The 13,747-nt window shown below is 41.6% G+C and overlaps 1 protein-coding gene across 1 annotated transcript in view; it reads left to right on the top strand.

Moving 5' to 3' along the window:
- The window catches only part of SLC12A1 (solute carrier family 12 member 1), a 156,570-nt gene that overhangs the window by 16,963 nt on the left and 125,860 nt on the right, over positions 1–13,747 (top strand). Inside the window, exons 4-5 of the mRNA XM_077263725.1 lie at positions 7,433–7,528; positions 13,146–13,285. Coding sequence (XP_077119840.1) covers positions 7,433–7,528; positions 13,146–13,285 — 236 coding nt within the window. The remainder of the gene's footprint in view (positions 1–7,432; positions 7,529–13,145; positions 13,286–13,747) is intronic.

The following is a 13,747-nucleotide window of genomic DNA, read 5'->3' as shown; positions in this document are numbered from 1 at the left end:
TCTATCCAATCAGTATCAGATTGTTTGGGGCACTCTCATTTGACAAGGGCTATGGTAATGTCCTTTAATCAATTTATTCATCATTTTTGAGAAGTGATGGCATAGGAACGGCACACTGGAGAGTGCTGGGAAACAATCGTTATATAGAATTAAAGTAGTTATTAAAATAGTCATGTGAGGAGAGTTTACAGGTCATCTCTATGGGATGCGATCAGCAACTACAATGTTATATTAACTTTTCACTTGAAGCTAATGTCTCATTAATCACCATTTCCCAAATGTTAGACTATGGGACCATCACATTCATCTAATTTCTTTGGCTCCACCATAGGAACAGAACAACATAAAACAAAATTGACAAATCTGTCACGTAATGAACACAAATGGCACCAGATGGACCCCACTGTCTATAATGGGGTCCGCTTTTTATCGAAGTGCTCACCATTTTAGCAGACAAAATAGTGCAGTGTGCTCCATTTATTTGTCTCCAACGCTGATGTGATCATAGGCTTATGGGCTTTATGTTCTTGCTATTTGCTACCATCTCTTAGAATATCCTCCATTTATAATGTTACAGATTGTATATAAAGTAACATCATACAAGCAACTTTTAGATGTTCAGGATATTTTGAATTAAATGTAAAACTGACCTAGATCTACATTGAATTGTTCTGGAGCATACCCATTGGTAGGGAACCTATAGGAAGGATAGGGTAGGGGACCTCTAGGTATAGAGAACTCAGGCACAGATTATAGAGGGATACAGTGGGTAGGCAGAAACAGCAATGAACGTGCAAAAATAAAAATGTCCTAAAATTCGGGACCTTGAATGTTGTATTAAAGTGCTCATCCACAGAACTGTATCATAACTTTCCCTCCATAGAGGTAAATGAGGTGTCTACTGTGCGTCCATATACCTCCAATTTAATAGAGGCTAATAGGAATGCTATAGAGGTATTTTCCGCTAGGTGAGAATATGTCCATAATTATGGCAGCCAACAATCCCTGTGTGGAATCTGTGTGGCTCTGTACCGTGGAGTCCTATAGTTACCTCTTCTGCCATGCTGGCATCGTGCACAGGACCCTGCAGTTTGTATAAAGTTTGTTAGACACCTCCATCACTTGGAAGCTCCTGCTTAAAACACAGACTGGTGTCCTGATCATTACCTTCATGTAAAAGAGAGGACAATCTAGAATAAAAGCTAATTGGACAATGTCTGCTGCTCCGACCACCGAGGGCACATCCCTAACCAGTCATGGATAGATGTACGGTGTATCTCGGACACTGCCAAAAACTCCAAGGAACATAAGAATGACAGAGTTTTATTCACACAAAGCTTTTTGGAGTTGGTTGAACACTTCCTCAGGTATCTGAGAAAGTAGTTGAAACAACTGCGAAACGCGCTGTATGAAAAAACCTCTTCCATCCTGATGAGCCTTGGAGTCTTTGGCCCGTCCATCTTTCCACAACATTTTTGTAAGATATATTTACAAATAAGGGTACGATTAGACTAGAGGTTTAGTCATATTTGCCACTTTGCTGGCAGATATTCCTTAATTTCCTCCTAGCCTTGGCAGGTCAGATCATGCCCTATGGAACCATAATTAAAGTTTATACCAGACTGTAAAAATAATGCAGCGGATGAAAACCATCAGTAACCCCACACAATGGCCCTGGTGAGTTGACTCTATTTTGCCAGTTTCATAAACGTTTCTCACTTGAATTTGATGTAGTCTCAGGTTATGCTAATTCTGCCTTAAAAATGGGAAAAAAAAGTTCATAATGTCACATCAGAAATTCAATCAAGGAGCCTTCTGTCCTTAAAGGGGGATATTAATTTTTCAATCTGTGATGAAGAAAACCTTCTGTGTGACCTTTCTCTTGAGAAGCAGGATCTTGCCCATACATCCCGCTAATTGCACAGTGTGCACCGATTGTGGCAGAAGGACTTTCTTACCCACCGGCACTTTTTAATTGTGCGCTCATCATTCACTTAATGAGAATAGCTTATGCCGAAGCTGTAAAATAGAATTGGGTCATTTGGGATGTATAGAAAGATTATTTCTTACCGAAGACAAATATTACCAATTGCAAAATTCTCATTTTCTCTGGCCTGCACTTTAGCATATGTTGTGCCTGACAAATAAGCGCTGGGTGATTTTATGATGCATATCAAATGAAACCTTACAGCCGCAGGGGTACAGCCACGTCTCTGTCCTGCCATAAAATGGGAGCATTTTGAAACCTGCCAATTCTTTGCTTAGGGCTTTCATGCACAATTAGTTTTCTAAGGGCAGTTTGGTAACTTATTTGGGTCATTAAGAAGTATTACTTTCCTCCTAGGTGTGAGAAAAGCCAGAAGGATTTTCTTTTTAGAAGTTATTTATCTTTGGTGCTGGGATGAAATTGTAAGATTTGACTTCTGGTCGGCTTATTTTCCCAGTTAACATCTCGCAGAGTCCTTAATTTCACATTAGCATTTTCAATCTTAGATGAACATGACTGTGCCGGCCGTCGTTCTCTCTGCGGAGTAGTGGAGAAGTTTATTTTTTGGGAAAATTGCTTTAAATCTGTAACTCTGAGGAATAGCTCAGATTTATAAACAAGAACACAGTCCTGTAGCCATTTCGGGTTGAATCGCTTAAGATTATGTTTACATGGCCGATGGATTATGTTCTACAATGATAAGGTTGTAGTTCTCCCGCAGGCAGGGCTCTGCTTAGAGCTGATACGCGCTTATTATGGGTAGTTATTTCTAAGTATGTCATTTAGTTTTTACGTAAAACTTGCTGACTCTTTATTATTCTTGAAAAACATGTTATTTGTAAAAAATATACCTATACGGTAAATGAAAACTATTTCTCATGGACTTCTACAATCTCGTACACATTGGCCATGAGCGTTCTTCTCCCTGTTTCCATTCTTCTGACAAAGTTTTCTCCACTAATACACCAAGACGTGGTGTCAGAAGAAAGGAGACAGAGAGGAGAATGCGCTCAGACACTGTGTGCATACGAGGCTGGCAACAGCCACAGCATTCAGTGTTCACTCAGATCAGAAGTCTAGCAAAAATCTGGCAACAGAGTGCACTGTCAGTGCGCATTGTCAAAATACCTGGCGCACATAGACCAGAGCCGCCCCTACAGGTGATGTCACGTGCAAGGTATTCGTCTTACAATGCACACTCACAGTACACCAAGTTGCCTGCTTGTTACTGCGGAGCGCCCCCACACCGCCGCAGGGCCGAGGGGAACCCGGAGCCGGGCCTCTGGGATCTCAGTCCTGGGGTTGTCACGGTGGCTAGACCCGGTCCGTGGCCCTGTCTGTCAGTGGGGGACGTCCGTTGCTTATAGGTGCTGTTAACGGTGGTATAGCGGTGCAGTTGTGGGGTGCAGGTCGCGGTAAATAACGAGGACACCAGGTTGCAGTCTCTTTACCTCTTTACTGGAGATCTCTCGGTCCTCAGTCCAGAATCCGGTCCACCAGGCTGCGCAAGTCCGGCCGGTTCAATGGCACCTCCAGAGTTCTCCTCACAGGTGGAAATCAGTGCCTTCCTTCTTAGCGCTTTGTGTTGTAGTCCTTCCCTGCTGTGCTTACGGAAAGTACCCCACAACTGTTGTGTCTGTTTCTTAATTTCCCTCACAACTCGATTAACTGATCTTCTGCTAATCTTCCGTCCCTTCCTGATGTTACAGTAAGAACGGCACCCGTTTGTCAGGTAGGCCTGGAGTTCTTCCGGGACCCTAGAGACGCCCCTCTCCCGCAATTGCCCCCCAAGACTTCATAGGTGATATGTGGTAGACAGCCCGCCTGAGACTGACTGTCCTGCCGCTGTTTGGAGTATGGCTTAAAGCTGTATATTATTCCACTCCCTCGGCGTTCCGGCCACCGGTAATGCGCCTCAGCAAGGTGCTGCCTCTTTCAACAAAACCCCTGCTGGTATTCTCCTTCTGCTCGATTTCGTTTCTCACTCAGCACAATCTATCTCGCTTCTAATCCTTTCTTAGGGCACCGCCGCTATTCTGAGCAGGCACGGTCCCGTTACGTTCTTTCAATGCCAAGCCTCTGCCAGGATCCCACCCCTGGCAGAGACCCTACTGTCTCTTCCTCCACAACACCCTCTCTCACTAGGTGTTGCTTCGTTCGATCCAGTCAGCTTTCTCTCCTAACTTCCTGCCTGACCCCCAGTTTACCCACTATGGTGGGGAGTGGCCTAATGAATAGCACCCTTAGCTCCCCCCGGAGGCCCAGCTGTGAAACATATTGGTGTCTGTGATACCTGATTGGAGGAACTCCTTCAGTGCCATCGAACGCACCGTGGCTCCCCTTAGTGGCGGAGCCACAGTACTGCAACGACCAGGACTCTGGGGCGCTGCATTACTACTGATCTGAGCCAGCAAGAGAGCGCACTGTCTTTGTACACATTACACAGTGCATTTCGCACATGGACTAGCCCAACCCTAAAACGAAGGTCAACTGATGACGCTTCGGTTCAGGGACGGGTAGGACCTGTGGCAGTGACTGCAGCCTATGCCCCCTGATGACGCTTCGTTTGAGTATCACAGCATGCACTAGAGATTGTCAAATGAAGCATCATCAAAAAGGAAGGAGGAAAAAAAGCAGTTAATGTAGTTCAGGAAGGATATGGGATTTTTAAGTAAAGTATATTGGAAAATGCTTTAGATTATGGAATTAAATAGACAGGGATTAAAGATGAAAATTAATTTGTATTTCGGACCTCCCCTTCAATATAACTTGTTGCTGACAATGTATGCATGTGAAAGGTTTCCCGGCAGCAGTAGATTTTATTCTACTTTAATTAAAAAAAGTGAAAATACAGAAAAATAATAGAGTTATACTCTAAAGATTTGAGGTTTTACATGACTAAAGGGCTTTACATAGGATTTTGTAATGGGAGGTGTAAGATAGTGCTTACTGCATGTGTTGGGGGACACTCGCTTAGCCACAGGATTCAGTCACACAGGCACGATTTTCTCTATTAAACAGCCCATGCGGTTTATTATGCAGTCATAAACCGGGTCATGTACAGTTCATTATATACTTCATGGAACACAATAGGCACCAACAGATGACATTAAATGGCAGCTTTAACTTAGATACTTCATATACAGCTTTAACTCACCGTTCAGACATTACACCCACCAGTCCTCCTTGACTAGTTCCCGGGGGGTGTCTGTACACCGTATCAATGTCTCTACTCATATAGTGCACACGACATTGGTTCGCAGTCTCTAATCACGCTGGACCTCACTTCCTCCAGTTACCATGGGAGACCACACAGTTCATTACTGACGACCTCGTCAGTGCACACAGTTCCCCATACTCTGGGTTACCTTCCAGGAGCTCCTGCTCCACATGCTGACTCTTGTCAGTACTCTCTCTCCCAGGGAAGCTGTCGAACTGGGATCACAGTCCCGGACAATGCCTTGCTCACCAAGCACCTGACAGTCCAAATTCTCAGACGGGCTGTAGCTCCCCCAATGCAGTGCCATTGCAGACTCTGCATACATGGCCACTGCATGCGCTATTCAGGAAGTGCTGCTCCCAGGATCTTCCAACACAGGATGTGGTGTTCAGGAAGTCCTACTCCCAGGAACTTCCAACACAGGCCTTCAGATCCAAGGCCTCTCAGTGCGCTATTCAGGGATCCGATCCTACTCCCAGGATCTCCCAACACACAAGCCTTCAGGTCCATGGCCTCTCAGTGCGCTATTCACGGATCCGATCCTACTCCCAGGATCACCCAACACACAAGCCTTCAGGACCTACACACTCTCTCCCATGTGACCACACTATGGTCACATTATGTACCTGTAACCACTCCCATAGATGGGAGGTGAGTGTGGTTAGTCAGACCTGCCCAGCTCTCCAACTAACCCTGCAAGCCTCCTTTTTAAACTATACAAATACTTGTGGGACTACAGATCCCTGAACAACAACATTACTGGCTTACAGCGCAGACTCCCTCTGCGGCACATACCGGCCATTTACAATAATGCCAGACACTATCTCATTCTCACCATTACAGTTACGCCTCCATACGTATCCTGAGAAGCACACACAGCACCCCCGAGCTGTAACAGGGGTCACTGCATCACAGAGGGTCCACATTCACACACACCACACAATGACATGCTTACACACATACAGCGTATATATACAGTATATATATATATATATATATATATATATATATATATATATCTGTGACACATATGTTCAAGCATATAACACACTCACCTTCTTTACTAGATTTATCTGATAGAGAAGAGATGGTGAGCACAGGACAGAACCACTCTAGCCATCAGAGATGAGGAGGTGTCCCCACTCCTTAACTATATGGCATCAATGCATCAAAGCAGTATTCCAGAACTCTGGCGTAAATCATTTTTTCCGTAGTTGCAAAATTACAAGGAGTTGCACAAACATTTTGTGACTTTTGGCATTTTCATGCCACTTTTGCCCAGCCCCACCAAAATATGAGGAGCGGGGGCAGAAAGGGGGCTAATTAATGACGTCAACAGCACGCCTCCTTGTCAAGACCAGCATGAACATCACCAGTCTTGATGAATCAAGGCCAAAGTGTGTATGATAATGACTGGTGAAAGAATGGAAAGTGGTAGAAATGAGCTTGGGAAGGAGTGAGGTCACAATTGAAGGTTTTAGCCTAGTAGCCTATCTTATGTATCTTGCTGATGATTTTATAGCTAATGTTAGACAAAAGTTCAGCATTTAATATTGGTCAACTGTAACCTTGCATACAAGAAAAGTATTATATAGTGGAGTGTTTGTGACAGCCAAGGCTGTAGGCTTATAGGAGGAGGGCATTCTTGACGAGACACTCACAGAAGTATGTTTTAATAGTTAACATACTGTATTTTTCTCTTTCCACTGAGGTCTTGGTGTCATTATCATCGGGTTAGCTGTGACAGTGACTACTATAACTGGCCTGTCCACCTCTGCAATTGCCACAAATGGATGTGTCAGTGGAGGTAATAAAATATGAGGCATGGACGCTCTAAAGGTCAATGCCAGTTCAGAATCTCATTATTTTAAGGTAATCACATACTTGACTTGCTGGAGGCATTTTTTTTTTAGCGTCGACCGGAGTATAGAGCAAAAATGAGACAAGAAGATGAATTTATTTCAGGATTTTAAAAGCATCTCAACGTTTCCAACAGTGGGTAGTTAAGCCTCTCTCTTAGGTTCTTAATTTCAGGATTTACGTGAAAAGGACTGCTCTGCTATACACAAGTTGGTATTCAGTCACTTTTTCCCATACAGCCTTTTTCCAAGAGCTCAGTATTTATTTCCAGGCTCGTAAGTTCTAGGAGTCAACATTTATGGCGTTATGTTGTATTAAAAGACGAGACATATATAAAATATTTCATTTTCTTCTACTACTGACAGGTCTGGGAGTTATCATAATTTTGCTTGCGACCATGGTAACTACAATTACTGGGTTGTCAACCTCTGCAATAGCAACCAACGGTTTTGTACGAGGAGGTAAAGAGTTAAGGATGCTTAAGATACCGATTGCATGGCTAGGTAGGAGATTATACTATTCTGCTCTAAGTTCTGGAAAGTCTTATTGGGACCTCTGGATGTGGAGAACTAAGATCAACAAATTGTAAGGTAATGTCATCTAGCAGGAGGCAAACATGTTAAAAAAGACATGGTGGGCCCGAATCCAGCATAAGAACAATGAAACAAGATGGCTGGTTCCGAGGACTGGTTCCAGCGCAGTCTAAACTTCTCTTAAGTCATGACAGAAATTTGACATGAGATGAAATTACAGAGGCTGTCCACTACTGTAACATGGATTACCTAATCAATGTCTGATCGGTGGGGGTGCAACATCCGCCACCCCTGCCGATTCACTGTTCTCAGTGTCGTCAGCTGCCGGCAGTTCTCAGTTACGGCACTGCTCCATCTACTGATAGCGGCTGCGTCCGGGTACTGCACATCAGCCCCTATGCAAATCAATAGGAGGTGGATGTGCAGTACCCATCCACGGCCACTATCAGTAGATGGAGCAGTGCCCTAACAGCTGATTGGTGGGGTTGCCAGGTGTCACACACCCACCGATCAGACATTGATGACCTATCCTAGGGATAGGTCATCAATGTTAAAGTAGTGGACAGCCTCTTTAAGGTCCATATTCAAGTTTTGTGCTCCTATAAGAATGAGGTGAGTGACATAAAAATGGATCATGGATTATTTATAAGACTTTTCAGGTAGTGTCCATTGAAAGAAAACTGATCGACGTATTGGTCGGCAATTTCACCATTATTGCTTACAGGGTATGTATTATGCCTTCATATTACTGTGCTTCAGAATACAAATAAATAAAGCTGTAGCATATGATGATTACTACGATAAGAGTAAAAGAACACCACTAAAGAGACTCCAAATACTTGGATACCTGGTGGTCAGTATTACAGTACTTCTATAAAGCAGACCTTTTGATGGAAAACTGATTTTCAGCGCTAAAGATGTTCCATTTGGTCACTCTTACACATAGTTATAGTGTGTCACACATTAAGTACTGCAACACCACAACCAGAAGGTTATATACATATAAGATGACACTCATCCAAGTGAAAACAAAAAATAGTATTAACACGTAGTTGTTATTATTTTCACATATTTATTTTTTATTAATTTATTTTACTCCCTTATTTAGCGCCATTAATTCCACAGTGCTTTACAGACACTGTCATCACTGGGGCTCACAATCTAGATTCCCTGTCAGTATGTTTTTGCAGTGTGGGAGGAAACTGGAGAACCGGGAGGATACCCACGCAAACACAGGGAGAACATACAAACTCCTTGCAGATGTTGTCCTTGGACCCCAGCGATGCAAGGCTGCAGTGCTAACCACTGAGCCACTATGTATGCCCATTTAGTCAGGTTCAAATATTTAAAAACAACTAAATTCACCCAAAGACATACAGGTCCCATGAATCCATTTAAGTGATGGTATGCATGACATGATGACCCATACAATGAGGCCATGATGAGTAGTTGGTGACCTCCCTTAGATTTTTATGGACATGATAATCTTTTTCACAAGTTCACAACTGTTTTTGATGCACTTTATTTATGAAATTGCACAATCCATTTTTATAATCTGATCTTTCATATTTGTTTGTCACAATATGAACCCTCTGCCTAATTATAATGACCATGTAGGCCGGTCCATTTCCGTATCGTGTACCTCTGATCAGGACCTGTTAAGATTTAAAGAAAAACTCCCATGAATATTTTTTTTCATTAAATGTCTTTATATGTGTATGGTGTGTAGTGTGATTAATATTTTCACCTACCGCCGCTTTCTCCAGAATCCAGCACCGTTCTGCTCCTTTTCTCAGTGACGTCACCACTGTTCAGACTAGTCGTCTCACTCTGTGCGTTATGCATGAGCTGGAAGTCTCTTTTACAAAGTAAGTGTATGGAGACTGCTGACATCTGATGTTCCATAGGTTTACATGGTAAAAGCCACTTGTGACCCTGACAGTCTGCAGAGCGGTGACATCACTGAGACGAGGAGCAGAGCAGCTCTGGATCCTGGAGAAAGCGATGATAGGTGAGTATACACACATTTAATGAAGAAATGTATTCATGGGAGGACTTCTTTAATTTTTTGTTAAACAGTTGTGCCAGACTCAATCTCACTCGGGAAATAATAAAGTATTAAGCATTTTTGTATAGACTTGGATGTACAGTCTCTTACATGTAAGTAACTTTCCTGCTGTGAGGTCCAGGTGTGACTATCATACATCGGTGGGCTCTCTGGATATTATAGACTGGTGCCCAGTTAATAATGGGATAAATTCACCAAGTTCTGTATAGCCAAACAAAGCATAGTTTTACCGTGAACTCACGTTGAGGTTTTTGGCCACTATGCTTTTACAGGTAACAGGCACGGTATCTCTATGTGTAGGGGCAACTTAAGACATAAAACATAACTCAAATGATGATTGGATTTATAATCAATCTTTGATGAAAAGCTACTGTAAATTGACAAAGCTGCAGCATTAGAATACTTCAGTAAATATACCCCAGTTGGACACTAGTGCGGTAAGTGACTTTAATCCCAGTGCATTTCAGGAGAACCATGTCCTTCCTGCAACAGTGTTCCAGGGATCTCCAATATTTAATGCTTGTGTTGGATGCAGGTAAATGTACTTTCTTTTTGCTGTTTTCAGGTCTTGGATTTGTTATCATTGGTCTCAGTGTGGTGGTAACCACGCTGACAGGTCTTTCTATGTCAGCAATATGCACCAATGGCATTGTCCGAGGAGGTAAGTATTTTCAATACTGTAGAAAGGGAATATACATTTTTATTATGTCTGACGGGATGTAAAGCAAAATCTATTCATAAATTAGACAGTGATTTGGCCTAAACTATCAAAGTACTTACGGTATATACCTTTATTGGCTCAGGCTCAAGTCTCCCCAGTTGACATATGAGGGAGGGGTGAGTCAAAAAGAAAAAATAGTTTTCTTTCATTTTACATAACCTGCTGTTATAGCTATTGTTGGAAAATTCCTCCTCCAGACCCAGTAGTCTTGTGATCACTGGCTGTAGGGGGAGAACAGAAGCTGCTGGGTTTTAGGAGACCCAGTAGGCTCTGCAATGCAGCCTGATAGCTACAGTTCCACTGTAACTGAGACTTAGGTAACAGCCCCAGTTACAGGGGGAATCAGATAAAAAACATATTTAAATGTTGAAATGGTCCTCAAAGGTCTTTTATGACCTTATGGGGGGCACAATATGTGAAATAAGCAATATGTGAAATAAATGAAAAATAAATACATAGATAAATATTTACGGTACATAAATAAAAAGCATGAAAAAATAATTAAAAAAAATACTGTCAATCTAAAATCAGAGCTACTAGCTGCACCGCCGTAAAAAAAAGTATCGAATATATAAAAATAATTGTTGCGAAAACAAACAAATTTTATCATTGAAGTGGTCCTTTACTCGGACAGTCCCTTCTAAATCCCTATGTTTCCTCCCCAGTTAGATAATAAAACCTATACTCACCTCCGGTGGCCTGGTCTTGAACTGGTTAATAGTATTTGTTATTGTTTTTCTATGCATAAAAATACGTTTTTTATTGCTTCTATAACTGGAAGATCACAAATTTACCAATATAGATACCCTACCAATTATTCACCAGTACCTTGCCATTGTTCTATTGTGCCACATGCTGTGCCTTGCTTGCAGCGCTGTGTGTTTCGTTCCTAGTGACAGCATATTATCTGACTGCAGGGGCTTCTTTTCCAGTGGCATCAATAATTATGGTTTAAACATCATTGTGCAGTATTGTTCTTTATTCAATATGCTACGGGGGTGCTAGGTGCACCTTTGAAAGGCCGAACAGTTCAGTGCCGGTCACTTCCTGTTTTCCATCTATCTACAGTGTCTTCTGGCTCCTGTAAAGTCAGAACTGGCAATCAAGGAAGAAGGGAAGACAGATAAATGAAAAACAAGTAGGTTGTAAGGTGCAGTGAACTGCTCAGCCATGCCAAGGGTGCACTGAGCGCCTCATTTGCATAGTTCAATAAAGAACAATTTGTGGCTAACGCAGCAACAGATTTGGAGACTAAAGGTACAATTTTTTCATTAAGACTATGGTACCTACACGATGTTGTGTTTAGTTAGAACAGTCATTTTGTTCTGAGAGACGCCCCTTAATTGTAAGAATGCAGAATTGACAATATTATACATAGCTATTGCTTTGATGACGGGAAAAAGATAAGGTAAGAAAGTAAGCCGACCATCAGTGGATCTTCCCCCACTATATGCACAACTGAAACTATGTTGAGAAGAACAATGAAATCTGTACATCTGACCTCCAAGATAACCCTAATGTAGGTTTAACATAGACATGTTGGTAATGTACACTTGACCCAGTTGTGATTGTTGGTTGGCTGGATAGATGGCGGCTTGGTGGGTTCATGTTGTGTTTCCAGTACAAGGTAAGTGCAAGAGAGTCTATCCATATTCAAATTATCTATATTCTTTGCTCCATTAAAGGGTTCTTCCCATCACTAGGATACGTCATCAGTTTATGATCCTGAGAGTGAAACCAGTCCTGTTTCCCCTGCACGGCAGCAGTTATGGCCGCCTGGCTGTGCAGAGAACTGCAGCCAGCCCTATTCTCTTGATTACACAGGGCTGGAACAGTGAAAGGACAAAGCACCATATCAGTTCTCTGTCCCCTTCATTTTTATGATTGTTGGGGGTCCCAAATGTTAAAATCCCATTGATCATAAAGTGATTTCATATCCCAGCAATTTATAAGCTGGAAATACCCTATTAATTTGCCAAACTTTAGTCACGTTGAAGAATTATTTCCAAATAAACCACACTGGGCTTTGTGTGTAAAAAAATAAGGACAAAAAAACAGTTCTTTACTACATATTCTTTATGATATCTACCAAATTGTATTTTATCCCTATAACCAAAATAATTGTGATTGTTTAACTATAATAAAAATCAATGCAATATTTAACTAGGAAATAATTCTTCAACAAATTCCACAATGACCAAGAAAATATGGATAGTGAAAAAAGGGTAAGTGCATAGTACATCAGTACAATAATACATGGAAAATTTCCTTTCTGTAATTTCAGTATGATCACACAATGTTCTAGTTATTCTATTGGTAATTACTGTCTATTGGCAGCAATAACAAATCTATAGAAATAAGAGAAACTTGCTTTCTGCACATTCAGATACTATTGGTTCCTGTAATTGTTAAGTTCCATGAACAGACAGATTGCTTGCTCATATCTGCAGGCATTATCAATTAAATCTGGAATTGCTTCATGGTTAAATGTCTAACAGTATAAATAAAGAAAAACATAACATGAACCATTTTAATCCCTAACTCCTGTATAAGCGCAGATTAGTCATTTTCTGGCATGTTCTCTCACTGACATAAGGAAAGATTGGCAAGGACAATGGGAGGACAAATGCCCACTTGGCTTCTCCCTTCTGCTTTTTGTAGGGTAAGGTCTGTTCATGAAACTTGACAATTTGAGTGATGCCAAATTACAAACTGAAATGTATTTGTGTGCTAAACTAAGCTATTGCCTCTTTTAGGTGGAGCATACTATCTCATCTCCAGAAGCCTTGGGCCAGAATTTGGTGGATCGATTGGCCTTATCTTTGCTTTTGCCAATGCTGTTGCTGTTGCTATGTACGTGGTTGGTTTCTCAGAAACTGTTGTGGATCTTCTAAAGGTGAATAACATGAGACCTGGAAAATTTCTTTTAAGTATTTCACCTTAGCTGGAATTACTTTCACGGTTAATGATTCTTGGCGTCAATAAACAATACTAGTCTATTGCTTTGGTATGGTATTTTTGCTCATTTTCTTCCAACTTTTGCCAGTAGATGTTCCACATTCTCGCCCTTCTTGTCATCAAAGACAATAACAGACTGTTGGTATTTTTGAAGTCATAAAAGGGCAATATACTTGTCAATAAAATATATTATGTTACAAAATTCAGACCAATGCCTGTTATTTATATGCAACAACTGAACCTTTGATAGAGCGTGCTCCCACTCGCTCTACTTGAAAAAAGCAGATATGAAGATTTTCTTTAGATGATTACTTAGACAACCTGTATGACCTATCCTTCAAAGCAAACTTTACCTGAAAGCCTTAAAGGCATGAGGAGTTTGTTCACTTTTGGGGCATAT

Source organism: Ranitomeya variabilis, chromosome 5, assembly GCF_051348905.1.
Source record: "Ranitomeya variabilis isolate aRanVar5 chromosome 5, aRanVar5.hap1, whole genome shotgun sequence".
Lineage (NCBI taxonomy): Eukaryota > Metazoa > Chordata > Amphibia > Anura > Dendrobatidae > Ranitomeya > Ranitomeya variabilis.
Note: the sequence above shows the minus strand (reverse complement) of the source record. Positions and strands in the feature narration are given on the sequence as shown.